This window comes from Bos javanicus, chromosome 29, assembly GCF_032452875.1.
Source record: "Bos javanicus breed banteng chromosome 29, ARS-OSU_banteng_1.0, whole genome shotgun sequence".
NCBI classification, from domain to species: domain Eukaryota; kingdom Metazoa; phylum Chordata; class Mammalia; order Artiodactyla; family Bovidae; genus Bos; species Bos javanicus.
In genome coordinates, this window is record NC_083896.1 from 41377888 (window position 1) to 41404680 (window position 26793).

The 26793-nt window shown below is 50.0% G+C and overlaps 2 protein-coding genes and 1 non-coding gene across 4 annotated transcripts; 1 reads left to right on the forward strand and 2 right to left on the reverse strand.

Annotated features, from left to right (window-relative positions):
• Positions 1-6641: 6641 nt before the first annotated feature.
• Positions 6642-16547, reverse strand: EEF1G (eukaryotic translation elongation factor 1 gamma). Its single transcript, XM_061406655.1, has 10 exons — positions 16204-16547; positions 14957-15115; positions 14215-14278; positions 13916-14058; positions 13262-13405; positions 10616-10745; positions 9996-10209; positions 7314-7486; positions 7102-7226; positions 6642-6879 (listed from the first exon to the last, which is right to left on the reverse strand). Exons 1-10 carry the CDS (start codon positions 16213-16215, stop codon positions 6721-6723), a joined length of 1323 nt encoding a protein of 440 aa, XP_061262639.1. The 5' UTR covers positions 16216-16547; the 3' UTR covers positions 6642-6720.
• A 721-nt stretch (positions 16548-17268) lies between these two features.
• On the reverse strand, positions 17269-26749 carry TUT1 (terminal uridylyl transferase 1, U6 snRNA-specific). Of its 2 annotated transcripts, XM_061406651.1 has the most exons (9): positions 26575-26749; positions 24944-25134; positions 21924-22239; positions 21658-21758; positions 20336-20805; positions 19350-19459; positions 19092-19202; positions 18830-18916; positions 17269-18459 (listed from the first exon to the last, which is right to left on the reverse strand). In XM_061406651.1, the coding sequence occupies exons 1-9, from the start codon at positions 26654-26656 to the stop codon at positions 17312-17314; spliced, it is 2616 nt and encodes an 871-aa protein (XP_061262635.1). In that variant the 5' UTR covers positions 26657-26749; the 3' UTR covers positions 17269-17311. The 2 variants fall into 2 exon arrangements, with proteins under 2 accessions (XP_061262635.1, XP_061262636.1); XM_061406652.1 differs by lacking the exon at positions 26575-26749 and having other exon boundaries at positions 21924-22273; positions 24944-25035.
• Positions 21088-21160, forward strand: TRNAG-UCC (transfer RNA glycine (anticodon UCC)). The gene has a single exon. It is a non-coding gene; the product is annotated as a tRNA-Gly (tRNA).
• Positions 26750-26793: the final 44 nt, after the last annotated feature.

Here is a 26793-nt window from a genome sequence, read left to right on the forward strand (position 1 = left end):
AACCTGCACTGCGCCCCTTGCATTGGAAGCTTGGAGTCTTAACCAATGGCCCACCAGAGAACTCCCCCCAAAGTTCCTGTTCTTTATACAACAGCATCCTGTACCCCACAAGGTTCCCCTCACTCTCAGCCCCCACGTGTAGTTCTCTCATGCAGCTTTGCACAAACATTTACTGTGTCCAGCACTGGGCCAGGGGTAGGTGATGGTGGTGGTGGTGGTACAGGTAACGGAGTCCTTGACAAGATGGAATCCCTGCCCCCAGGTGCTTAGTCCAGAAGGATCTAGCCTCTGATGCTAAGCTACCTTGTACTGTGAGTCCCATGCTTTGGAAAAACTGGATGTCATTTTTTCTTCCAGATCTTTTACACCCATATCTTACTCCCCCCACAAAGACATACTATTTTTTAGTTAAAAGGAGTTCCCTCCGTCTGAACATTGTTTCAGATTTCCCCATCAAAGTAAGAGCTACCCAGTGATCTGAGAGGACTTCAGCCTTCCCGCTGGTCCTCCACTGCCCTTCAGAAGTGTCCCACACCACACAGTCCTCCAGACCCACTGGAAAAGCAAGGTCAGCTCTAGGACTCGTCATCACTGGGATACCCCAGCTTCACCAAAAGTGCCACTCCCTCCCCGGGGGTTCCCTGATTTGTAGGTAGTATGTGTGTGATGAACCCTGGGCTCCTGTGTTGCCAGGCAACGTGCCTCTGTTTTGTTCTTATTATGCCTGTTTCCATAGCAACCCCAAAGGGGCGCTCTGTGGGCAGGCCCTGTGCCAGGGGATTCCCCTTCCCTTCCCTTCTCCCCACAGTCCCCTTCTCTGAAATCAGTGCATGATGAGGAAGAAAAGATGCGATTGCTCTACGAGTCATCATGGCTTTTAAACTCTGATCCCAGGAAGGAAGTGAAAGGTGCAATCTGTTCTCAATCTCTTTGAAAGCAGACTTTTCGTCCAGTCGAGGGCCCTTTGGCATGTCAGCCTTAGGAGCACAGAAATTACTGTCACCCCTTTTTTGAGTCACAGGGCATTTCCCAGACCCCCCTCTCCACCCTATACAACACACCAGCTCAGACATGAGCATCCCTGCCAAGCACCAGGCCCTTCTCCATTCACTTTCAATTCTTTGAAAAATATATATTTATTTGGCTGCACCAGATCTTAGTTTTGGCATGTGAGATCTAGTTCCCTGATCAGGGGTCGAAGCCGGGCCCCCTGCATTGGGAGATCAGAGTCTTAGCCACTGGATCACCAGGGAAGTCTCTCACTTTTGATTCCTAATCTATCATCTTCCCCAATGGAGCAGCAAGTTTATTGGGTGATTCTGGGATCCAAATATTATTTTCTAAGCAATTCTCAAACTCCAAACTCAAACTCAACATAGGAAGCCAAGTCAACCCATCCTCCTCCAGCTCAATTCAAATCCTAGCCTGTATTTAAAGCTCAGGCTTCAAATAAGGAGTTCCTGAATTGCTCAGATCAGACAGCTGGGATACCGGAAACCCTCCCATTACACTCAGTCCTAATTGAGATCTTCAGGCCCAAGCAGAACCCAAGTTAAAGCTGATTAGAGAACAAGAGACAAGACCCAGGGCCCTGAGTAGAGAGACTGGGAGGTAAGAAGGCAAAGAAATGCTGTCCGGGCAAGTGAAGGGGGGCAAAAAGGGAGCAGGGAGAGTGGGGCGGGAGGATGCACAGTGACAACTGGATTCCTAGATGGCCCTGCGCTGTTGGGGCTAGGATGCTGGGGGAGCAAAAAGATAACAGGAAATGGGGACCCAGGATTAAGGGAAAGAAGTGGCAAAACAGGACTGAATGAGACTGTCAAGGGAGGGAGGGAGAGAAAAAAAAAAAAGCCCAAAGCTGAGCTAGGGACTGGGCGGATGGACTTGTAAACAGGAGCCGAGGGAGGGAGCTGGAATGAACGAAGCAGCCAACGCCCCAGCCAGCTCCCCTCCCCAGCAGGGAGCGGGGAGCATGAGGGAGGCGCCGCGAGAGGGGAGCACCAGTCTCCTCTCCCCTTTTTTGGACTCTGCCTTTCTCCCACACTTTCCAGATTCCTCTGCTTTCCCCCCAGTTCCCCGGGGAAGGGGAGACCAGCCTGGGCTTCCCTCTCCGTCCTCTGCTCACACTTCCCAAGTCCAGTTTAAAGGGATCAGACTGAGCGGGGAAGGAAGGGCCTAGGCTGCCCAGAGCCTGAGTCACCACATAGTTGAGGTTCCTGTCACTCGAAGTCCCGCCTCTGCTACACCCTGTGCCCTCTGCCCGCCGCCCCAGGGACTTGGATCGCTAGGGCTGACCCTGCCCTAGGACCTGCTCCACTTCCACGAGCCTCACTCAGGTCGGGGCTGTCCTTCTCGGGCTGATACCACCCTCTTCCTGGCTTCCAAAACCTAGTGTGCTTTGTCCACCACTTTTGGGAGAAGCACCCTTCTGCTCTTTTTTTGGGAGCAAAAGTGACTCAGTTGAGCGGCTGCAAGAACTGTGGAAAGAGAAGCATGCACCCCTGATAAGTCACTTCCCTCTCTGGACTCCAGTTTCCTCTTAGGTGAAAGAAAGGGACTACGTGCTGTGGTCTCCCAGAGGTACATTCTGTAAGACTGAGTCAAAGAGATGGAGAGCTGCTATTGAACACAGTGGGATAAAAGGGGTGTGTTTGCTAACCCCTGTCCTAACAGTAGAAGTGGGCGGGGCATGGGCACAGGCAAGGCCACCGTAGGGCAGCCAACACCCCAGGCAACTCGGTGACTCAGGTCCCCGCACAGAGGCCAACAGGCAGGAAGGCACCCCGCGGCTCCCCTGTGAGTCAGGGAAATGCAGATCTCCGTGGAGAATGACCAGCCAAGGTCCCGCTATAACCAACTCTCCCTTACAACTTAGAAAGCTTCCAATTCCAGTGTGGGCCCCCGCGTCCCTTTGATGAGTGCCCTAACCTCCCCGACCTGGCTCCCACTCCTCCTGCCTGGCCTTGGCAATCCTTCTGCCTTCCACTCCATAGCCCTCCCTACCCTCCAATGGCTCCCCTGACCTGCCATGTCCCCTCGCTTACCCCTTGGCTCTGCCCATCCTCACTATCCACCCCCATCCTGGCAGAGCCAGCCAGATGATTGCAAAAGGGCTGAGCCAGCGGGAGAGGCCCTCACATGACAGCTGTTCCTGCTGCGGAGGGGAGGGGGCAGCTGGAAGTAGAGGGAGGCACATTCCACGGGAGATCTGATCAGAAATAGCCCCAAACACTGAATGACCATCCAGCTCTGGCTCAGCGCAAAGCCTGCCCATTGTATAAAACAAAGTAAGGTCAACAGGCTGTCTTTGGAATCCCGAGGAAATTAGGAAAACAAAAAGGAGTGGTTACAGCAGGGGAGGGGGCTACAAGAATGAAAAAAATCCAGGAACGTCTAGAGATCCAGGGTCACGAAGGATACCTTTGCCATTGACCCAGCCCTAACTACCCAAGACATTCTCCCTCTTACAAGAGATTCAAGTGAATATAGGGTTACTCTCCAGCAACCGCCATCACCTACCACTCCACCCATCCCTCGGGTGCTGAGGTACTGGGACACCCCAGTCAGTCCACTGGAGTAAAACACAGCCTCCTCTGGGAGCCATGCCAGCCTGATTAGAGCAAACAGACAAGAGCAGGTGGCATAGTTTCTCTAACCTTTCTGGAGCGCCAATATTTTAGCTCCATAGCATTAGGCAAAGAATAAAGACAGTGGATGCCCCAGAATGACATTCTGACATACACAGAACCGATCAAATCACGTGGGGGAAGTGACAGTGTCCCAGAGGTACTGCTGATGGGTGAATCAGGGAAGCCACACTCACCCAGGAAAATCCATTTCATGTTTGGAGGGAAAGTTTGCATTCTGAGGACATGCCATGAAAGGTTGCCATGAAAACCACTGTATCAGTTTCAGAAATGACTGGGTGGAGTCTTCAAAGCACTTCATGCCTCTCTCTTCAACATTCTAGACCCTTCCCCCACCCTTCAAAAGGGGAACTGGCACACTTGGGGCATGTGGGCAGCTGGTGGGATGGGTCCGACCCAGTGTGAGCAGCAGCTGTCCAGCTCCGGCTCCAATCAGTACATGAGGAAAAGATAATCTAGGTCTTTCTTGGAAGAACTTAAAAGGCTTTTGACTTTTTAATAAGTGACTTAAGCAGAAGCACCAACAAAGCTAAAATAAATAGCTGCTTTGACCAGTATCTACTGGTTTATCTACAAGTTAAACCAAGACTCGGCCTCCCATTGACACTCTAGCCTCTGTAAAGATTTTATCTGCAGTCAAAGGCACCTCTTGAGCCCTGGCCCCCCCTCCAGTTTCTCACCCTCTCTTTCTGGAGGCGCTGAGAATCTGTCCAGTAAGCGGATGAAACAGCCTCCTCTTTCCCCCATCCCTTTTCTCCAAGACCCTGCCCTGTCCTCAGCTCTCGACCCACTCGCAGCGCCCTCATCCCTTTCCACCCCGCGACCCCAGCGCCTGTCGGCCTGAGCCGCACCCTGGGCGCGGGGTTTGCCAGCTCCTGCGCGAGCCTCCCCTGCACGTCACGAAAGTGACTCTGCCACGGGAAACCTCCCCACCGCGCAAGCTCTCACTGGCTGCTGGTGGCGAGCCGGGCCGGGCCGGGCCGGGAGCGCCCACGCCCCGCGCTGGGAGGGGCGGAGAAAGGGGTGGGGCTGCAGCCAGCAGCGCGGAGGACGAGGGAGGGGGGCGCCCAGCTGGATCCTTTAGGGCGCGAGTCCCCAGCCTGCGGCGGTGAGGTGACTCAGGGCTCCCCGGGGCAGGGTGGGGACCGAACTAGCTACAGATGTATTCCCCCTTACCCCGCCCCACATCTGCCGCTAGAAACTCCTGCGGTTCATCTCTTTCGAGCCCACCCCTGCAGGGTAGAGGCCCTCCCATCTCACCCCGCCTCCCCCTGGGAGGCCAACAGCAAGCCTTCTAGAGGCCACAACCCCCTCCCTTCGGCCTCCCACCCCACCTCTGGCTTGCGGGTCCTGGCCCTCCCCCAAGCGCAGGCCTGGCCTCCGACAACCTGGCCGTACTTCCCGGCACCAAACCGCCCGAGTTAGAGGCGCTGGAGGCAGGACGTGTGGATGAGTCACTCTTCCTGCAGTCTCCGAAGGAGGCTGGGAGGCGGTCCAGGCCCCCCACGCCAGAACTCCGCTGTCCACGTGGGCTGCCAGGCCCGCCGCAGCTCGAGCTGCGGCCCACCCCGCGGAACCGCCGCGGCTTCCCCTGGGCCTCTCAGGCTAACCCTTCAAACCTACCTGCCCGGCTCGATTTCTCCTGCCTCAGTCTCCAAGGTCCTGGGAAGATTAAGGGTACCCAGGAAGGTCGGGAAGATTACACAAGACAAGGAGCAGGAGGTGTGGAGGGAAATGGAATCCGGGAGGGGTCTGACAGGTTCTGTGAGGCCCCAGCAACCAGCCTAGGGCACATCCTGGCCAGCACCTAGCACTCTTAGATCCTATCCTAGAGGAGCCCAGAATATTCAGAAGCAAGACAGGTAGGTAGCAGGTTTGGATCCAACTCAAGACAGAGCTACCAGGGAGCAAAGTCTGAGCAAGAATCAACCCATCCCCACCCAGCTGGATTCCAAATCACAACGTTCCCAATCATTTATTCACAGAACCCCAACTGCAGTCAAGGTCTTATAAAGCTACCAGCCCATACCCACCAGTACCAGGTACCCACCTGTACCAGGAGAGATCACTGTGTTCCCCTCTCTAGCCAAGAATCCCCTTCTTTGTGCCTGGACTAACAGGAATGGAAAAAATAACCAGTTACCTATAACCTGGAGACCAGACTCAAGACTTTCTGCATATGCCTCAAAATGTGAACCAAACCAGGTTTCCAACTTCACCTGAGCTGTTAAATTTACAGGGAGATCCATAAGGCTTTTTACAAGACAGAAAAGACCATCAGAGAAGGGCAAGTTATCTCTGAAAAGGGTGTAATAAAAATTAAGCTCAAAGGAAAAAAAAAAAAACAACCAGCACTGGTCTGAGCAGGGTTGTTAAATGGCATTTATGACTGCTCTACATTCCAGGAAGCAGCAGGGTGTGTTTATGCTACAGGATCCAGGGACACCCACTGGGTTCAAAATTCTGCCTCCACGACCTAAAACATGTGATCACAGGCAAGTTACTTAAATCTTGGAACCCCACTTCCTTGTGAGAAAGTAGGGATACCCCAGAGACGATCCGCTGCCAAGTTGGGCCCATAGGCCAGTTATCTGTTCCAAGGAGTCTGTGCCTTGTCTTGTTGGTCTGAAGTGTTAAAACTCTGATCCTTGGGAATGGCTGCTGGGAGTCATGTTAAGTGGCTGTGCGTGCTGCGCTCTCACCCCACCAGCAGGTACTCTCCCCCGTCACAGGGGAGGGTCTGGAATTAGGTAGTTACAAAGCCCCGTGTCACCACCTCCTAACTACATCCAATCTTTCCCAGCTAGGCTAGAAGATGGTCATCATGGAAGAAGCAACGCAGTAGAACAAAAACTGAGGAGCGGCCTCTCTGCTCTTCTGAAGACTTCTCTCCTGCGCAGGGAGGTCCTGCAGGCACAGACAGAACCCTGCTCCAACACATCTACTCCCCTCTGAAGAAGCCATCACCCACAAAGGAGGCAGCACAGGGAAGGGTTCAATGTTCAGTTTCCTTTAATGACCCCCATTCTCCCCGAAGGGCAGGTGCAGGCAGCTGGGCGATGGCAAGAGGTATTCACTTGAAGATCTTGCCCTGATTGAAGGCTTTGCCCACATGCTGGAAGGCCCCTTCCCAGCAGAAGTATTCTCGAACCAGCGTCTGGGTCTCCTCGCTGCCGGGATCCAGTTTCCGCCATGTGTATGACTCGTAGTCCACCTGCCAATCTGGACTCAGCTGGGGAGAAAAAGTCAGGTAAGAAGCATGTGGTCAGGTTATCAGACACTGTCCCATACCTGTTACTTCCAGCTCAGACACCCATCATCAGAGCCCGGGACGCCTGTGAACATGACTGCTCTTTCATGGACACATTCCTTGAACTCTCCAGGGCGCCCTCTGACTCAGGAATATGAGTGCATTTCCCAAATCCTTGCCCCACCTTCCCTGCACCTTCCTCACCGGAAAAGCAAGCTCCTGGCCTCGAAAGACCCAGACCCCAGAAATGGAGCTGCTATTGTTGGTTCCAAAGAGAATGACACTGGCAAAGGCATTCTTCCTCAGTTTGTCCAATCGCTGGAACATTCCTAAAGGGGAATAAGAACATTCAGCCTTTGAAATCACATCGCCCACTACCGTGGCCTCCCTTCCTCCCCCCAGAGCCATCTTCTCACCAGTGATGAGGTTGCAACTCATGAAGGTCTGGGTGAGCTCTTCAGGGAAGCGATACTCAGAGTACCACAGGGACCAGCCATCCTTATCAAAGTGATCCCAAAAGTACGGCAGCGCCACGGAGAGCGTATCCTCGTTGGAGTACTTGCGCTTAAATTCATCCAACACAAAGGTACTGCACGGAGGGAATAAAGCAAGAAGTCAAGGTGGGGAAGGTCCTACTGAGGCAACAGATGTCGCCAGGCTGAAAGAAGCTAAGGGCGTTTCACTCCAACATACTGCTTTACAGGAAGTCACTGGACTGGCAGATGCATATCTCCTCAAGGGAGGAGAGCTGAGGGGTAGGAGAGGGGGCCAGGGCAGCTAGGCCCAGGGTATGCAAGGCCCGGGGTGGGTGGGGCCCAGGAGGGCCCCAGGGCCATCTGCCCCAAGAAAGATGTGGGAGCTGCTGCCCCCTGGTGGAGGCTCACAGTGAGAACTCCTCTTTTTTCCTGTCTGGCCCCTCCCAGGGCTCCTCTCCATGAGTCACACTTGGTTCCTGACTCACCCAAGTCGCTGCCCACACCCCCACCCCCATCACACAGGCCTCTTCGGGTTACACACACTATAATATGACAGCAATGTAAGAGATGAATGTTTTCAAAGGGCCGCCATGCCAAATCCTACAACCGCGTCCTTTAGTTCCTCTGCCCAGAAACAAGTTCAGGTGCTAAAAACCCCCCAGGTGGTCTCTGAAGCAATCTAGCAAGGGGACAGACACCAAGGATGCCAGGGTCAGAACAGGAGGTGTCTCCCACCATGGTGAGCAGGGCTTCCGTTCTGTCCTTTCCAATCATAAAAACAGATGCTGACTGAAGAAGATCACTTGTGATGCCTTAATATTTTAATGTATTTCCCACTGGTGGTGTTCCAAAGATGTAGCTCTGTGCCTTACACAATTTGTTCATTGCTTGGCTACTGAGAATGTCTTGCAAATGTTTTAATGGCTAAATGATTTTCGACTGCACGAACGTGACATAAATCTCTTAAACACCGTTATTCTTAATGTTTAACTTGTTCAATTATTAGTATAAATAAGTCAACAAACTTCTAGAGTCAGAGACTGTTACCGTCCCTCCTTTTATAAACAAATACGGTTAAGTAGTGTGACTTGCTCACTGTTACAATGTAGCCAAGAACTGTCTTTTAACCAGAGGTCCTAGGGTCTTCCCAAATGCACATCAGAGACCTCATCTGAGGAGCTTTACTGCCTCAACCACCTCAGAAAGTGGAGCTGGGGAGTTTTCTTTCACTTCCTCCTGAACTTTATTATTCATGACCATGTGTCCATTTCTCCTCCTAAACTGAACACAGGCTCTAAACAGCTCCTGAAACAAGTTAGCTGAAAGGCCTTAAAATAACTGAAGTTAACTCTGGACTCATTTGAGTCTTATCTCTTTGAAGACACCCCCTTTAAGAATCCTGGGGTAAAGCATTTGGGCAGCTCAGGAGAGCACCACGGTAATGCCACCAACAGGTATGAACAGACATGCCAAAACAGTAACAAAGAATGCACAGTTCAATAAAGATTTATTAATGTTTACTGCCTGATTTATTTTCTGCCCAGTGTACAGACCCAAAATATGTGAATGTCTCCAGCTATCTGTTACAACAGCATATAGTTTGGGTTGGTTATCACATACCAAAAATGCTGCTCACTCCTGACCTGATCTTGTGCTGAACGGTTCAGAAACACATCTTTAAAGAGCAGCTGTGTCAGGAACCTCTTGTATGGAACCACTTCATGCTTGGGAGGAAGATATCTCAGCTACAGCCCAAGTTGGTCCCCAAATTGGAAAGCAGCGGTTTCTTACAGCAACTATCCAGTACCATGCTTGTCGCTTATAACCACACATACTTCTTATGCCCACCACCAGTGTGTGCTCCTTCATCCCATATACAAAGCACTACAAAATGGGGAGGTCAAACAATCCTGCATCCCAAAGGCCCAACTAGTGACAAGACAGATGGCTTTGGGAAAGGCAGAGTGAGTGGGCAAGAAAAACAGAAAAGAGAACTAAGTCATGTGACTACAGAAAAGACATTTCTCATATCGCTTGAAACTCGTTAATAAGGTGACTTAGAGCAGTGGCTGAAGAAAGATATGATTCTAAAAATCTCCCCTCTACTGTACTCTTTCTTCCAAGAACCCTATACACTCATCCACCTCATCTGCCTCTTTCTCCTTGAGGGGTTTAACTCCCTTCGTCTGGGAAACAACCAGACAAGCACTATATAGCCATAGTCATCATTCTTTCTCTTAGTGAGCAATTCTGATACAGGCTGGTGCAGCAAAAAGACAATCAAAGGCTACTGATGCGGTGTCTGCTGCCTCAGCAAAGCCAGCCCAGCAGAGCCGATGCCAGGCGCTCTCTGCATCTTCACCCTTCCTGCACCCCTCGATGTACCAGTTCCCAGCCATCTCAAATCTCGACAAGTGCACCCAAGACCAAACAAGTCACGAGCAAGTCACCTCCACACTGAATTCTGGGCCCGTCTGCTTTCTTTGCTAGAAAGAAGTTCTGATATTCTCATATACCAGATGCACTAGAAACTTGCTTTTTGAAAATTCACCCATCTGTTGTTGATAAGCAACTCAATTTTGTATGGACAACCTAAAATCCCAAGCCCTCCAACATCCATACCTCTTGGGCAGATGGGCAAAGGGATCCTTGGCCTTCGGCTCGGCAGCCAGCGCCTGCTCACATTCATCCAGCTCCTCCTCAGGAGCGGGGGCAGCCGCCTTCTTCTCCTCTTTGCCCTCCTTCCGCTCCGCCTGGGGCTTCAGCTTCTCTTCTCGAGAACCTTTCTCCTTCCGTGGGGTGTCCTTTTTAGGCTGGCTCTCTGCAAACTTTTTAGCTGGTGCAAAAGAGAGGGAGAAAAGTCAGTGTCCGGCCTCTTTCCACATCCCTCCCAAACCAGGTACAAGCATAGTAAAGGGAGGAAAACTGCTAGGGGGCCAAGTAAGGGATCCAGATGCTACAGTGCCTGCCGCCAGTTCACTGTACATCCCTGACCAAGACTGCAACCCTCAGCAACTAATACATGCACACCAGGACTCTACGTGTTAACACAAAAGAGTGCCAGCATATGGGTATGTAAGAATTAACAATGTGTAAGAGTGTCACACAAGATTAGCTACTACACACGATGCCCTATGTTCTGTGCGTCCAATAACCCAAAACCCCGACAGGAAATCAAGGGGTTAAGACTGAGCAAACCAGTCCCCTGATCCTGCCCGTATGTCCCCGGACCTCAGACTTACCATCAAACTGGGCCATTTTCTCACAGAGTTTCACCTCTCCCAAGACAGCCCGGAACTGGGGCTGGTTAATGCAGGTGAGGAACCAGCGGTTGGTATTAGGGAAGGCCTGGCGGAAAGAAGGCTCCAGAACCTGTCAGGATGCGAGAATGGACATGAAGTCAGTGGAAGGAAACATCCTGATGTGTCTGAGCCAGAGCCAGAGCCCCATGCTTCTGTCTACACTGAAGCTCCAGCTCCTTTTCAGCCCCCAGACACCAGCTTTCCCAGGAGGGCTATGCCTACCTACCTTACTGGTCTCTCTCTAGCAGCCCTATCCAGTTTAACGGATGCTGGTCCCACCGTCCATTCACTATGCATGGACTTGGCAGGAATACTGAAATCATCCCTTACTCCTTTTACAAAGCCACTTCATACCTACAATTTCATGCGTCAGTAAAACTGAAAAGGCTGGGACCAACAGAGGGCTACCAACTCCCTCTGCCAAATAAATAACAAAAACTACCTACATGAACTGCGTGATACGTGAGAAATACACGTATCATCAACGTTCAGAAAGTAAATATTTGACAGCAAAAAAAAATGTTTTATTTCAGAACGACAGTCCTTAAACTCAGCTTCATGAAAAATTCATTTACCGTTGTTTCCATTTACCAAGATCAGAGGGAAAACAATGCAATCAGGGCCACGCCACCACCACCTCTGTAGGGCTGGTTCTCAAATCCTGCCCCACGACTCTCAAGCTACATGTCCTTGGCGGGCTACATTTCTCTCGCCCACACAACATACAAAGACTCACTAAGATGGTCCCCGTTAGGCCCTGGCACAGGCTCTGACAAGAGTAGGTGCTTGTTTCTTCGCAGTTATCACATTACTCTTCTGGACCAGCATCGGTTCAAAGACTGCTGTTTAGAACCAGCAATGTGCCATCTTCTTTAAACCAGTAACCTCAATGGTGATTATTACTACCTTAGTTTTACAGATTCCATGCGGAGAAAAAGACTAATGGAATTCACACACACAGCCCCCTCCAACACCTACCTCCCTCAACAGCCAATGAGTACTAAAGCCAAGAACTATTCCAAGTTCTGCCTCCAAAGATCCTAATGCTGAAGCCCCAACCCCAACTCTGTCTTCACAACTAAACACAAACAGGCTGCCCTAGAAACATGGGAACAAACTACACATAACAGCTGCCAAACGGAAATTACGGGCGACAGAAGAATACCGAACTTCTCAGGAGGGGAAGCAGTTGCGATGTAAGAAGATGGGGTTGGGGGTCCACGTTAAAAGAGAACCAGGCATGACTTTCTCGACATAACAGAAGTCATTTTTGGCCTAAGCCATTCTGTGACCTGAACCTGGCTATAATACTTGTCTTTGAACAGGTTATAGTAATGAATGATCTTAAGGGCTTCCCTGGTGGCTTAAATGGTAAAGAATTCGCCTGCAATGCAGGAGCCACACGAGACAAGGGTTCAATCCCTGGGTCGGGAAGATATCCTGGAGAAGGGAATGGCAACCCTCTCCAGTATTCTTGCCTGGAGAATCCCATGGACAAAGGAGCCTGGTGGGCTACAGTCCCTGGGGTCACAAAAGTCAGATACAACTTAGCGATTAAACCATCAACCATCAAAGGAATAAAAGATCACAGGAACAAAAAACTACAGAAAGAAAATTAACAACAGCAAAGATATTATATCAGTAGTAAAGACTCCCAATCTTGTTTCAGTGATAAGATTAGCCTAAAGCCCTCAACTACCGGATCAACTGGAACCAAAGGGGCAATGATGATGGCACTTTCTGACCCTCATGACTTCAACTAAGGTTCAAACCATTAGCCACCCAGGCCCCTTCATGAGAATGCGTGTGCGTGCATGCTCAGTCACATTTGAGTCTTATGACCCTATGGACTATAGCCCATCAGGTTCCTCTGTCCATGGGATTTCCCAGGCAAGAATATTGGGGGTTTCCATTTCCTTCACCTTAGCTTGAAACTTCCAATTTTGCTGTTAGGATAGATGCTTGGTGTTTTCCTTACCTGCTACAAGCAATAATAATAAATCCTTCTTTATCCTGATCTCTGGCCTGGTAGTTTTTTGGCTCAACGCCCCTCAAGAGGCAAGCCCGGTTTCCCAGTAACAGCGGTCCTCAATTAAGACTAGCTGATGGGGCTGCCCTGGTGGCTCAGTGGTAAAGAATCCACCTGCCAATGCAGGACACAAGAGTTCAAGCCCTGATCCACAAAGATCCCACATGCCACGGAACAACTATACCCTTGTGCTACAACTATTCTAGAGCCTGGAAGCTACAACTACTGAAGCCCACACCCTAGAGCCTGCGTGCCGCAACAAGAGAAGTCGCTGCTATGAGAGGCTTGCACACCATGACGCAGAGGATCCCCCACTCATCGCAGCTAGAGAAAAGCCCAGGAGGCAATGAAGACCCAGTACAGCTATTAAAAAAAGATCCTGCATGCCCAGCTAACACGTAGCACAATTAGATAAATAAACAAATACTTAAAAAAAAGGACTAGCTGTTATCTCAGACCCTCTCACATCAGCAAAATACAGGCAACCTGGCAGACTTGTCACTTTGTTTCTAACCCTCACCTACCCACTCCCGACCCAGATTCTTTATAAATTTCACCTGTTTGTAAAGCCACAACAGGGTGCAGACAACTGTGATGTCAGCCAGCGTCACGCGTTCGCCCACCAGAAAAGTTCTCGTCTTCAAGTGAGCATCCAGCAGCCCCAGAATTCGCCTCACCTCCTCCTTTGCATTCTCTGTGGCCTATTGATTTAAAATGATCAGACTCAGCGGTGGGTAGCAAGCCCTGTCCCTGCCCTTCTCCCCCAATAACAGAACCAAAATAGCTATTCCACTGAGTCCTGGCTCGCTGCAAATGTATCACAAATGAAGCTCTCAATGTTAAATTTCTTCAGGGTGCAGTCTGGCTTCATTGCAAACTGTACTAATCATAGTCATACGTCTTTGAATTTTAAAAGTCACCTTAGAGGTCATCTGGTCTAACTATACTCCCTTACCATCTGATACAATCTTTTTACAGCAGAAATCTCTGGTCTGTCCACTCAGACCTCCCACCTTCACTGGGTCTGTTAGACAAAGAGTCCAGCTACCATCAACGGCCCAGCGCTCCCCAGCACTCCCAGCTTACATCCCAAAGATTAGGTTTTAACTATTTAGGTGTTCTTGGCATCGCCCTTCCTATTCCTTCCTCCCAGATGCTCAGGAAGCTGATGCCACCCCAGCCTGTGGTCTCCCCCAAGCTCCAAGGCTCACCTGCTTGTTGTGGTGCATGATGCCCAAGGTAGGGAACACCCAGGTGCTGGCCGGTGGCACTATGTCGCTATCAGCAAAGCTCACCCACTGCACCACCTGTGCTGCTGCCTCGGGAGTACTTCCCCGCAGCTCCTCGTTGCTCACTGCAGAGGCAGAACATGAAGGTCAGAACTCTGGGGTTATGCCAAGACCGGTTCAGGTGCCTGGAAATTCCTCTTTTTGTCCACTCCAGCTCCCCCACCCTCCCCCACGCCTCACCACCTCCAGATCCTCCCACTCCCACAGCCACTGCAGATTACCATAGTAGGCAATGGCATTGCTCTCGAACACACAGAATCCATCGTCACCCTCAAAGGCTGGAACCTGGTGACAAAATAGTCAAAAGTAAAATACACAGCAGTTTCTCACTAGTCAAGTCCAGGAGGCAACTGTTTTGAATAGAAGTTTTTATATAAGGCTAATATCCCTTGCTAACCGAACTCTTTAGTATCTAAAACTCAAGAACCAAAACTACATGACTAACTTGCTACCCCCTACAATGTGAACTCACATAAGAAACCCCCCAAATTTAGATATTATTAGATATTTGTACATAATTCCTCAATCAAATAAGCAAAAGGCAAGAAACCAAGTCCTCTACTGCTGTCTATATTATCCAGAGCATTACCACGTACTACTCCACTGGACTTGACTTAGCATGGTTATTTATCTACCTCCGTAAGCCTCTTGGGGCAAGAACTTCACTCACAGCAGATATCTGACCTATTGACATTTGCACTGAAATCAGTCAAAATCCATTCAGTCTGCCTCGAAGCTTGTCTTTTACAGGAAATCACTGAAGAATTCTGTACTATTTTTTACTACAAATAAATCACCATTATCTCAAAATAAAAAGTTTTTTTTTTAAGTCTCTGAAGTGTAGGGAAAAAAAATAACATGAAAAGATCCCGTTTAAAGATGGAAGCCATTTTCAGAGTGATGGTTTCTCCGTTTTCCTTGGGTTCTCAGGACCAAAGGCCCCTCTTCCACTTCCCTACTCACCTTGCCAGCAGGAAATTTACGGAGAAATTCGGGGGTGCGGTTGGTTTGGCCAAAATGGAAGTGGGGTGGTGCGGAGAGCACGCGGACCTGAGCCCCGCTGTACTGAGCGGCAATGAGGGCCTTGAAGGCCCTCCAGTTTTCAGGATATGTGTACAGGGTCTGTGGGGAAAAGATGGGGAATAACACATTAATGACTAGAAGGGTCCCAGTCCTAAATGTTTCCAGGGAATGACTTCCCTGAGTAACCCCGATCCGTTTCACCTCACTCCCTCTGGTGAACCAAGTTAGTTCTTCCGTGGCTGCTGTCAAGTGTAACCAGAGTCCCCTGAAATACCGAGGACAGAACTACACACCGACTGCTAAATAAAGCTTGTTGACAGATTTGACCTTCTCTAAGGACGTCTCTAGAAGCATTCTCTTCCCCTCAAATATATTTCCAAGAAATACAAAACTTCTAAGTCCCTCAGACTCCATCTGCCGACAAATACACAGCCCTCCCTTCCCAGAGCCCTTGTTCATTCATTCATGGTTCCCGAGTGCCTCACTACTCTACTGCTGAGCCGCTCACCCTTCAGAAGTATTACCCTTGTTTCCAAGACACACACATCGACCAAGACATTTCGGAGCCCCCTCCAAATAGCCACGGGAACCGAATGGCATCTTAAATCAACTCGGTCTCCCTAAAAACCCTTTCATTTCTTGTCACGCATTCCATCTCTTCGGTCCTGTCCCGCAGTGAGTTCTCCGGGTTGCCTTCTCCTCTTCTATTAACCTGGCCAGAGAGGTCCAATTGGCCTGACTTCCCTGTCCGGAGACTCTTCTCGCTCCTAAACCTCCCCGCCGGACCACCCTTAACCGTGGCCAGACGTACCTGCCCATAAAGACCCTCCTCTTCGCCCTGTCCCTCCTGTTGCCCCACAAAACGGTCGCAAAAGTTTTGCCAACCTGCCCGGATCCCACGTCTCGAGGCGGCAATGAACCCGAACTGCTTTATCAAGCTCCAGACTGCCAGAATCTGGCATCCGTTTTCTCCTTTACTCCAGACCCTTTCACCTCTTCGGCCTCCCAGAGCCCTAGCCTCAGTTCCCCTCTGGGGCCTGGAGGCCCTACTCTCGAACAGTACGATCTCTAAACCCCGGATCAGTTCCCGACTCAGCTGCAGAACCCCTCTGACGCCGGCTGAGCCCGCTCGGGCAGAGGATGGCGTCGGATAGGATGACCTGGATCGCCGGAGCCGGCAAACTTACCCCAGCCGCCATGGTGATTCCGCAGAGAAAGGGGGTGGGGCTCTCCGCGCTGCCGCAAAGTAAGCCGTCAGGGAGAGAAGGGAGGAGGGAAGGGGAGAGCCGTGGAGAAACAGCAGCCGGAAAGCGAGGACGGCATAGAAGGCTTACGCACGACAGTTCGGTATCCCGCAGCAGCTGAATGGAAAAAGAAGTGGGTGGGGCCTGCTGGCCAGCGCGGAAAAAACTCGCGCCGGCGCACTGGGGGATGACCAATCCGAGTCAGGACGTGGAGGTAGACCGCACGGAAACGCTGAGTCCTGGCTGGAAAGCCGCCCCTTGCTGCTACGTGGCAGAGCTGCCAGCTCGGCATCTCGCGGGGCACGAGAGGCGTTTCCCTCCGGGTCGCCTGCCCCATGGTGATTTGGTAGAGGTCGTGCCAGACCCACATCTTGGTCGTGTGACGATCACTGGGGTGGCAACTGCGTGGAGATGACGGAGTCCCACGCTCCTTTTGTTCCAGCTTTCTAGAGGAGAGATTGTACATCTAACCCAAGCCCAGGTCTGAAACCCTCCGTAAAAGTGAGGCTTTTTTCATTAAACCACTTTGCAGCTCAGAGATGCTGTTAATAAGAGAAGAGGCACTCTTCCGGGACCCGCAACAGAGGAGGGGCTGAGGAAGAACACAGCCAAGTCCTGTCACCCTGGAGGGGCTGACAGTTCAAATGAGGGGTTGTCCTTTACCTGTGCTCAGATCTGAACATTTTTTACCCAATATGAAGAGAATGGACTTATAACCCTGAACCCAAATTTCAAGCCCCGTCACCATTCATAATCTGGGTAGTAATGTAAATGAGGAAGGAAACGGTTCTTCCCCAGGTGCAGCTCAAGCCACCCACCCAGCACTCCATCTTTCCAGAACTCAGTACTGAGGGGGTCCAGGTGCCAATCACTTGCCCTGGGCATGAAAGGAAACAGCCTGGGAAACAGACCTGTTTTAGGGTGACAAGCCAAGGTACCTCTGAGGCTGCACTAAGCACTTAGTGGGGAAGGAGTATCATCACCAGGTGGAAATAGAGGAAACTAGTGTTCATTAAACTAGCAGCTTTATTGCCTTTCAGGGTTCCCATCTTCACTTAAGCAGGTTTCGAAGTGCTTGAGGGAGGAAAACCTGTAAGAAATGATGGAGATCAGGGAACAGGCCTTGAGAATCCTGGAGTGGGGTCACAGTGAGACTCTGGTCAGCCTGGGAGGTGGATGCCACGAAGGTCAGGAGTGGCTCAGCCTCTGGCCTCTGTTCAGTACTGCTCAGTCCCCGCAGCTCCCGGGTGACCTGAGCCTCAGTTGCCAGCCACTCTGCTCCCGAGCCAGCACCAGATCCACCTCCTTCCTTGATTTGTTGCTGCAGGCGTCTCCGGGCACGCCTCCGCCCCTGCCACACACGGTGCCACAAGGCGCAGCGCCAGCTCACTGCGAGCGACACCCGCTTCTCGGCCTCGGCCTGAGACCCTTCGCAGGCTGCCTCAGGTCCTCTGGGCCCCTGCTTGGCCAGCGCTGCGGTGCCTGACTGCCCCTCTTCTCTGGTGGCTAGATGCTTTCCGGTCATCAGGGGCAGCTCCCCCCGCTGCCCAGGGCTCCGCATCACCCAGTCCTGCACCGACTCTCCAACCTCTATGACCATCTCTTCCACGCCATCTTCACCATGCTCCCCTGCACATCCCTGCTGCTCCTCTGGCCCCTCCTCACAGCTTTTTTTCTGTCCATCTAGTTTTGCTCTCTTGCTTGTCCCTCCCTGGGGGGGCTCCCCAGGGCCACCTCCCTCTGACCGCAGTCTCTTGGTTCCCTGTTCTATATGGCACCCTAAGGCTTCCCTTAACACCTGGGCCAGCACAGCAGTGAGCTGGGTGAAGGAAGCAGGGGGTAAGGGGATAGGTGTTGCAGAGAGCATGGAGCTGGGGGAGCTGGGCTGCAGAAGGGGAAGCAGCCCCCAGTCCCGACCCCGGGAAGACCGCCGCTGGTACTGGAGGCTTCGACAGTAATTGGCTGCTGCTCGGCAACAGTTCTGTAGCCTCCCGGCCACCCGGCTGGTCACGTTGGCTGCCACATTGTGACTCAGGTCAAAGGGGTCCTGGAGATTCATGGGGCCAAGGCGCAGGCCCTCTGAGAGATTAGAGGGCAGGCCCCCTGCCACAGGTAGTGCCTGACCCTCCCGCAGGGACAGCAGGGAGCCACGAAGATCCCAACAAGAGACGCAGGAGAAGAACTGGGCCAGCAGGGAACCTGGAGGAAAGAGGAAGAGCAGGGAAAAGGGGTCCCTTAGAGGCCAGAACTGAGATCAGCCTTGCGCCACAGCCATTCCCTGAGCTGGACTTGCCTTTTCCCTCCCAAGTGGCTCAGAGGAGTGCCAGAGCCAGGCTCCTCTGATCCTAATAAACAAGAGGTCAAACCTCTCTCCCCACAGTGCCCCCCAGATACTCCCCCTTCCCCCTGCTAGCAGTATAACCTTGGGCAAGCCACTTCATTACTCCAAGGCACAGTTTCTTCATCTGTCAAGCAGCAATAATGATAACTAACCCACAAGGCTGCTGTGTGCCAATAACTGTGTCATTAACACCACTTGTTAGTCCTCTCCCAGGCTCCCCAGACTCACTCAGAGGCTCCTTATTGGTGCTGGGCTCCAGTCTTGAGGCATCTCTGGGGAAACTACAGTCCCAGCCATCAACCTCCACCTGTTCGCCTATGAAAGTAAAAAAGTTGAAGCTTAGCCTGAAAGCAGGAAGATGGGTGGAGGCTTGGGGGGTGGATATGGTAGTGACAGCAGAGATCTCATTCCCAGGAAGCTCCGTATGTCTAAGATGAAGAAGAGAGATGAAGGTCAGGAGATAGGGCGGGTGAAGGCCGGGCTGCTATACCTGCTTTCTGGGTGAGCTGGGACACAGTGGGCAACACAGGAGGGTCCCTGGTCTGAAGAAAATAGATCACGAGCAAGGTCAGGGCGTAGTTATTGAGAAGTGGGCCACTCCCTGCATAAATAATTAATTCTGGTTAGATCAGAGGCAGTTCTGACCCCCTCCTTGGCAGTTTTCTCAACCCCACTTCCTTCCCTCCCCGAATCCCTGCCTCTGCCCAGACACCAACGCAGGCCCTGGTCTGTCCTGATTCATTCTCACCTGACAGCCCTCGACCCTGAGCCCAGCAGCGCAGAGTGTACACAAGGGGCCGTACTCGCCCATCCAGCTCAGAGCAGAGACTCAGGAAGCGGGAGTTGTGCAGGGCCAGCCTAAGACAGAGGGCACACAGGGTGTCAGGGCTCAGGAGCTTGTCACCCCCCGCAGCTCTCATTCCAGACTTGTGTAATGGCGGCCAGCTGGAAGAAGGCCAAAGAGGGTTTCCCGAGGTGTTTCTCTGACGTGATCTGGATAGAGTGTGTACAAAAGAACATCAAATGGGATGTCCCTAGTGGCACAGTCGGTAAGAATCCGCCTGCCAATGCAGGGAACATGGGTTTAATCCCTGGTCTGGGAAGATTCCACATGCCTCGGAGCAACGAAGCCCCTGTGTCACAGCTACTGAAGCCCTCGTGCCTAGAACCTGTGCTCCACAACAAGAGAACCCCACAAACCACAACAAAGAGTAGCTCCGCTCACCCCAACTTGAGAAAGCCCTTGCAAGCAATGAAGACCCAGTGCAGCCGAAAATAATTAAAAAAAAAAAAGTGAATGTTGCTTCTTAAAGAAAAAAACACACATCAAATGTGTTTGGGAAACACTACATCCTATAAATGTCTTGGAGAGTCACAGAGCATGTTATTAATAAGATTGATCAGAACATTTACTATGCAAAGAAACAAAGACAGGGAGTGAGAAGGAGGAAAGAGCAAGTAGGAGAGGAGGGAAGGGAGAAACTGGCCTGTGTTAACTTAGCATTTCCCAAACTTATTCAACCAACTCAATTTAGGAACTCTTTCCTAAGTCCTTAAAATCAGTATTCCAAGAAACACACTTTCCAAACATTGAAATGAAAGCCAGACATGAGATAAGTGTCAGAAAGAGAGACAGGACTAAGTAAGGACAACCTCAAGGCTCAGCTGGTGCAGGGCACCCCCCTCCCCCTCCCCAGAGTACCAGCTGGCCTTCCCCCACCACCTCAAAGGTACCGGTTACTGAGGGAGATGTCACCATGGAGACCTGAAGGCCGATGGCAGAACTTGACCACAGGGCGCCGGGCAGAGGGCACGGTTTGGACTCGGTACACTCCAGGAACACAGCCCCGAAGGATGGATCCCACCAGCTCCAGCATGGCTCCCCCTTCTGCTTTCTCCCCCTTCAGGGCCTCTGCCAGTTCCACCGCCTTCCCCTGGTCCCCGTCTCCCTGGTCCTCCTGCAGCGGCGAGGCTGGAGGCAGGGACTGGGGAGAGGCGAGGGTCTCAGAGGCCAAAGCAGAGTCTGGAGTCCGAGGTGCCAGTGAGGAGGAAGGGGCTTCAAAGTCCAGGGCTTCCGAGTCTTGAGGAGAAGCTGGAGGCTGTGAGTCTGGAGGGGAGGCTGGGGTGCAGGCCAGGACTTGAGGATCCAGTGGGGATGCCAGGGCCGAGTCCAAGGAGGGAGATTCTGGAGCCTTTGGGGCTGGCTGTGGATGGAAATGGGCTGAGTAACTGTCTTTCCTGCTGCCCCCTAACTGAGGAACATTCCATCTCTAAGATATATCTATTACAATTTATTATGGGCTGGGCCCTATTCTAAAGGCTTTATTATAAAAGTACTAACTCTTTTAATCCTTAGAAGCCTTTTTTAAAATTAACCTTTTAATGCCATAAAATAAACAGTCTACATTTTACAAAAATATTACAGTCAGGAAAAGCAAAAAAAGGTAGAGGAACTGTTTCAGACTGAATAAGACTAAAGGAGGAATTCCCTGGTGGTCCAGTGGTTAGGACTCTGCACTTCCACTGCAGGGGGCATAGGTTTGATTCCTGGTCAGGGAATTAAGATCTTGCAAGTTGCATGGTACAGTCAAAAAAAATAAAAACAACCTTTTGCAGGGAAGAGATATATGGGAATTCTATACTTTCTGCTCAATTTTGCTATGAATCTAAAACAGTTCTAAAAAATAGTTTATTTAAAAAATAATAACCCTTTCCTACTCCCAAGGCAGAAACTGTACATTAGATGTTACAAATCACAGATAAGCAAAAACATAATCCACTATTGTGTGTCATTTCATATATATATCTCTCTTCCAGTAAGATATTACTGCCATTTTGAAATTTTTTTCCCCTGTTACAAATGTCACCTATTCCATGTCACTTCATTTTATCCTATCCAATCACATCCATGTTTATCCAATCATAATAACCCTTTCAGGCAGGTCCTATTATCCCCATTTTACAGACAGCAACTAAGGCATGAGAGGTCAAGGGATCGCCCAGCATCATACGACCATTCCCACTAACTCTTCACAGCTGCCTCCACGGTCACATACCTGGGGCTCGTCCAAGTCCCCCAGATCCAGGAAGAGGTCGAGATCACAGCCATGGACATCAAAGCTGTTTATGGAGGAGCCAAAAGGATGGACCACACAGCCTGGGTGCCGAGAAGAGAATAAAGGTCAAGAGACACTGCAGGGAATAAGTGGTAGAAGAACATAACGTGGAACAAAGATGGAAAAGCAAGCAAGTGAACACCACTAGCTGAGGGAGGCTGGGATGCAGACACAGAGGGCTCAGACAGAGCAGGGCAGTGACTCACCAGGGAAGAACTCTGCGAAGACTTCCTGCATTAGGGCCACCACAAGGCTCCGAAGCTGCCGCTCAGCCTCGGAGAGCTCCCTCAGCCCCACGAGCTTCACCATTTGTGCCTCCACGTCCGGGGCCTCGGCGAGTGCTTTGATCAGCTGGTGACTGTCGGGGGCCACTCTTTTGGGGGACCTGGAGGCTGGGCTCTGGAACTCTTTCTGCTCCCGTGGCCGGACCCTCAGGCGACGTCCTCCCAGGCTGTGCTGGGGCTGTGACAAAACAGCTTCCCGGGCACCCAGGTCCCCCATCTCCACGATGGCAAACACACCCTGTCAAACCACCACAGGGACAATGACGACAGTTCTGGAACCAAGAATCCAAACATGTGGTCTAACAGTAGGTGGGACTCTTCAAAATGGGGACCACACTATAAATTGGAAATATTTGCTTCCTATTTCCAGGACATCAAGGAACAGATTTATTTATTTTTTAGCTGTGACATAAGGCTTATGGAATCTTAATTCCCCAACCAGAGACTGAACCCTTGCCCTCGGCAGTGAAAGTGCAGAGTTTAAACCACTGGACCACCAGGGAATTCCTGCTGGGGAACATATTTAGAAAAGCAATTATCTCTCTCACTCAAATTGCACACATTTTATTCTCACCAACCCTGCATCTGAAAAACTTCATTTTACTTATTTCATCAAACCCCAGTCATCCCAATGACATTTCACTGGTTACACTAAACTCATCCCCTAACTTTTCCTGCTTTAATTAGGTTCTTTTAACATTAAGAATCCATGTAACGATCACTGTGTTAGGTGTAAACATAAACACATAAACCCTGTTTCTTGTTTTAAGTCCATATTCTTTTTTAATTAATTTATTTATTTGGCTGCACTGGGTCTTATGTATGGCATGTGGGACCTGGTCTCCTGACCAGGGATTGAACCCAAGCCCTCTGCACTGGGAGCACAGTCTTAGCCACTGGACCACCACGGAAGTTCCCATTGCATATTCTTTTACATTCTCTTCAGTGGTAAAGTTAGAACCTCATTCTGCTTATAAAAAGGAGCCCTCTGTAGTAATTAAGACAGTGTGGTACTGTGACAAAACTTTAGCTAGACTCACTAAGAAAAAAAGAGCAAAGGCTCTGATAAATAAAATCAGAAAAGAAAGAAGAGAAATAACAGTGGATACCACAGAAATACAAAAGGCAAGAGAATATTATGAGCATGAACACCCATACACCAACAAACTGGACAACCTAGAGAAAGGGACAAATTCTTAGAATCATACAACCTTCCAAGACTGAATCAGGAAGAAATGGAAAATCTGAATACTGATCATTAGTACAGAGACTGAAAAAGTAATCAAAAAATTTCCCAAAAAACAAAAGTCTAGGATCATCAAAAATTTAATGCCTATCCTTCTCAAACTACTCCAAAAAATTGAAGAGGAGAGAACACTTCCTAACTTATTTTTACAAAGTCAGTGTCACCAATATAAAAACCAGACAGAGACAATACAAAAAAAGAAAACTACAGGCCATTATCTCTGGGGAACACAGATGCAAAAATTCTCAAAAAAGTATTAACAAATCCGATACAATAATACATTAAAAGGATCATACACCACAATCAAGTGGGGTTTATTTCAGGGATGAAGGGATGGTTTAACATCCATGAATCAATCAACATGACACATACTTTAACAAACTGAAGAATAAAAATATGATCATCTCAATAGATGCAGGAGAAAGCATATGACAAGATTCAGCATTCATTTATGATAAAAACAATAAAACAGGCATAGAAGGAATGTACTTTAATGTAATAAAAGTCATATATGACAAACCCACAGTAAACATCATTCTCAATAGTAAAAAATTGAGAGCTATTCCTTTAAAATTGGGAGCAAGGATGTTCATTCTCACCACTCTTATTTAGCACAGTCCCAGCCAGAACCACTAGGCAAGAAAAAGAAATACAGGGCATCAGATTGGGAAGGAAAAGCAAAACTATCACTATTTTCAGGTGACATGACCTTTTATATAGAACACCCTAAAGGGCTTCCCTGGTGGCTCAATGGTAAAGATCACCTGCCAAGGCAGGGGACATGCATTGGTCTGGGAAGATTTCATGTGCCATGGAGCAACTAAGTCTGTGTGCCACAACTACCGAGCCCGTGTGCTGCAACTACTGAAGCCCGTGCCCTACAGCCTGTGCCCCGTAACAAGAGAAGCCCGTGCACTGCAATGAAGGGCAGCCCCTGCTCACCAAATCTAGAGAAAGCCATGCACAGCAATGAAGACCTAGCTCAGCCAAAAATAAAGTTCTTTAAAAAATTAGCTAAGTTTTCCCACATTCACTATGTACCAGACTCACAGCCAAGTGTTATATATGAATATCTATGTGGTAGGTACTAAGGCTTCCCCGGTGGCTCAGCAGTAAAGAATCTACCTTCAATGCACAAGATGCAGATGGGGGTTCGATCCCTGGATTGGAAAGATCCCCTGGAGGAGAGCATGGTAACCCACTCCACTATTCTTGCCTGGAGAATCCCATGGACAGAGGAGTTTGGCAGGCTACAGTCCATTGGGTCACAGAGTCGGACATGACTGAGGCAACTGAGCATGCATGCCCGGTAGGTACTATTATTATCTCCATTTTGTATCTGAGGAGACATGAATAGCAAGGTTAAGTAACTTGCCCAAGATCTTAGTTCCCTGACAGGGAAGCCTAGTGCAAAATTAGCAATTAACCAATATTTGGCAAATGAAAGACTGATAGAATAAATAAATGACCAACAAGGTCCCCAGTGACTAAGTCTGACAAACTGATAAAATCCCAGCAGGGGTCGGGGGTGAGGGCGAGAGACACAAAGCTGGACTAGCCCCCAAGTACTGCAGTGCCCAGCAAAGTCAAGCCACATTAGGAACCAGCAGAAACAGTCTGCTGGTTTCTCTCCCTCGTTTCTTCTAGTGTGCAGCACACGTGACTCATTCTTTACCCCCAGAGTCATTCACTCTACCTTGTCCTTGTCCATGACAACACTGGCCACAGGTCCAAATGCCTGGAAGTACTCAGAGAGCTGAGTAGAATCCACATCCCGGGGAAAGCCACTGACAAACACGCTTCGAAGTCCTTGGGCCTTTCGAGTAGCTCGTAGTTCCACCAGGTGCCGGTGCTTCCGGCCTCCCAGGTGGGCATCAAGGCTGGGTTCTGCAAAGACAAGCGTGAAACAAAAGCATCTGAATCGCGCTTCAGTGTACCTACTCTGACTTTGTTCTCTGCATACCTAGATCCTAGTGATTCTTCCAAGCTGCTGAAAATGTGAGTTTTGAATAACAAAGTCCTGGCTCCTTTCAGCTTCCTCTCTTGTCCATTTGTCTGTACGGTGCATTCTAAGTGGTCACCAGGAGAACTGGCTGTACACAAGTATTTCTTAAACCACCTTTAAGTGTAAGATAGAGCAACACCTGCACACGGTAAAGAAACTAACAGGTAACTTATCTAGGTCATGTATCAGTTCAGTTCAGTTGCTCAGTCGTGTCCAACTCTTTGCAACACCATGGACTGCCAGGCTTCCCTGCCCATCACCAACTCCTGGAGCTTGCTCAAACTCATGTCTATTGAGTCAGTAATGCCATCCAACCATCTTATCCTCTGTCGTCCCTTTCTCCTCCTGACTTCAATACATAGGTGAACTAAATAAATCAGGACCCTACACTATCTCCCACTTTTCATTTCTGAGTATAATACAGAGATTCCAAGGGCAGAATCAGAAGTCACACTACCAAGAAACAAATCCTAGCTCTGTCAAGCTGTATGAAATCTTGGGCAAGTAACTTAACCTCACTATTCATGTCTCCTCAGGTATGAAATGGAGATATTAATACTTCCTACCACATAGATACTATTCACACATAGCACTTCACCCGAGTCTGGGACATGATGAATGTGGAGAAACTTAGCTGACTTTTTAATTTTCTCTTTCCCTTTGAGTCAGCTGTTTGACATCACCAAGTGTTATGTGGGGCCAGAGAAGACTACCCTGGATTTCTGGCTTGCCCTACTGGGCAGTGGTAGGGCATTTTTCATTCACAATGAAAAAGAAAAATGAAAGATGTTTAGGTGAGATTATGATTCCAGACTTCAGAAGTGGAAGCTGAGGTTTCACTGGGCCTCTCGCACTGTCATAAAAGGACGTGGTCTCCTTTTCTAAACCCACCTTCCAAATATGTATACTTGGAAGTATACTACTTCACCACGCTACTTCACCATCTCTGGGGAGCTCCTCTTGTAGGGCTCCTTTCCCTACTACCTTCTCTGTGATCCTGCAGCTTTCCAAACAGAGGGTATTGAAAATTATCTCCATCTCTAGATTGTGAGCTTCTTCACCTCTCTAAATTCCCTCTCCCCGCCCTAGAGCTGGATAGTTAAAGAGGGAATAAAATAACGAAATTTCCGTCGTGGAGATTTCAGATACCGGGACGCTGGGGTGTAAGGTGCTGGGACTCTCCCCACTTTGTAATCCCTCCGGACGGCGGAGAGAAAACGGAAGTGAGACCCTACCAACAGACTTGGCAAGAACTATGACCTGTAACCCTATCTTCACTAGGACCCAAAAACTAAACCGCCCCCCGAGTAGCCACCGCTTACGGTTGGCTGTAGTGATGTGGCAGAGGCAGCAGCGGAAACCCCCACGAGGCAGCGGCTCGATATCTGAATCCACTGCAGCCATCGTGACTCTCCGGTACTAACAAAATGCAACCACCTCAGCCACGACCGGAACTCCCTCCTACAAATGGCAACGCTCTCGGAAGCAACTTCCGCCGGTCCAATAGGAAGTGACGTGCCGTCGGTCAAACGCGCGGTACA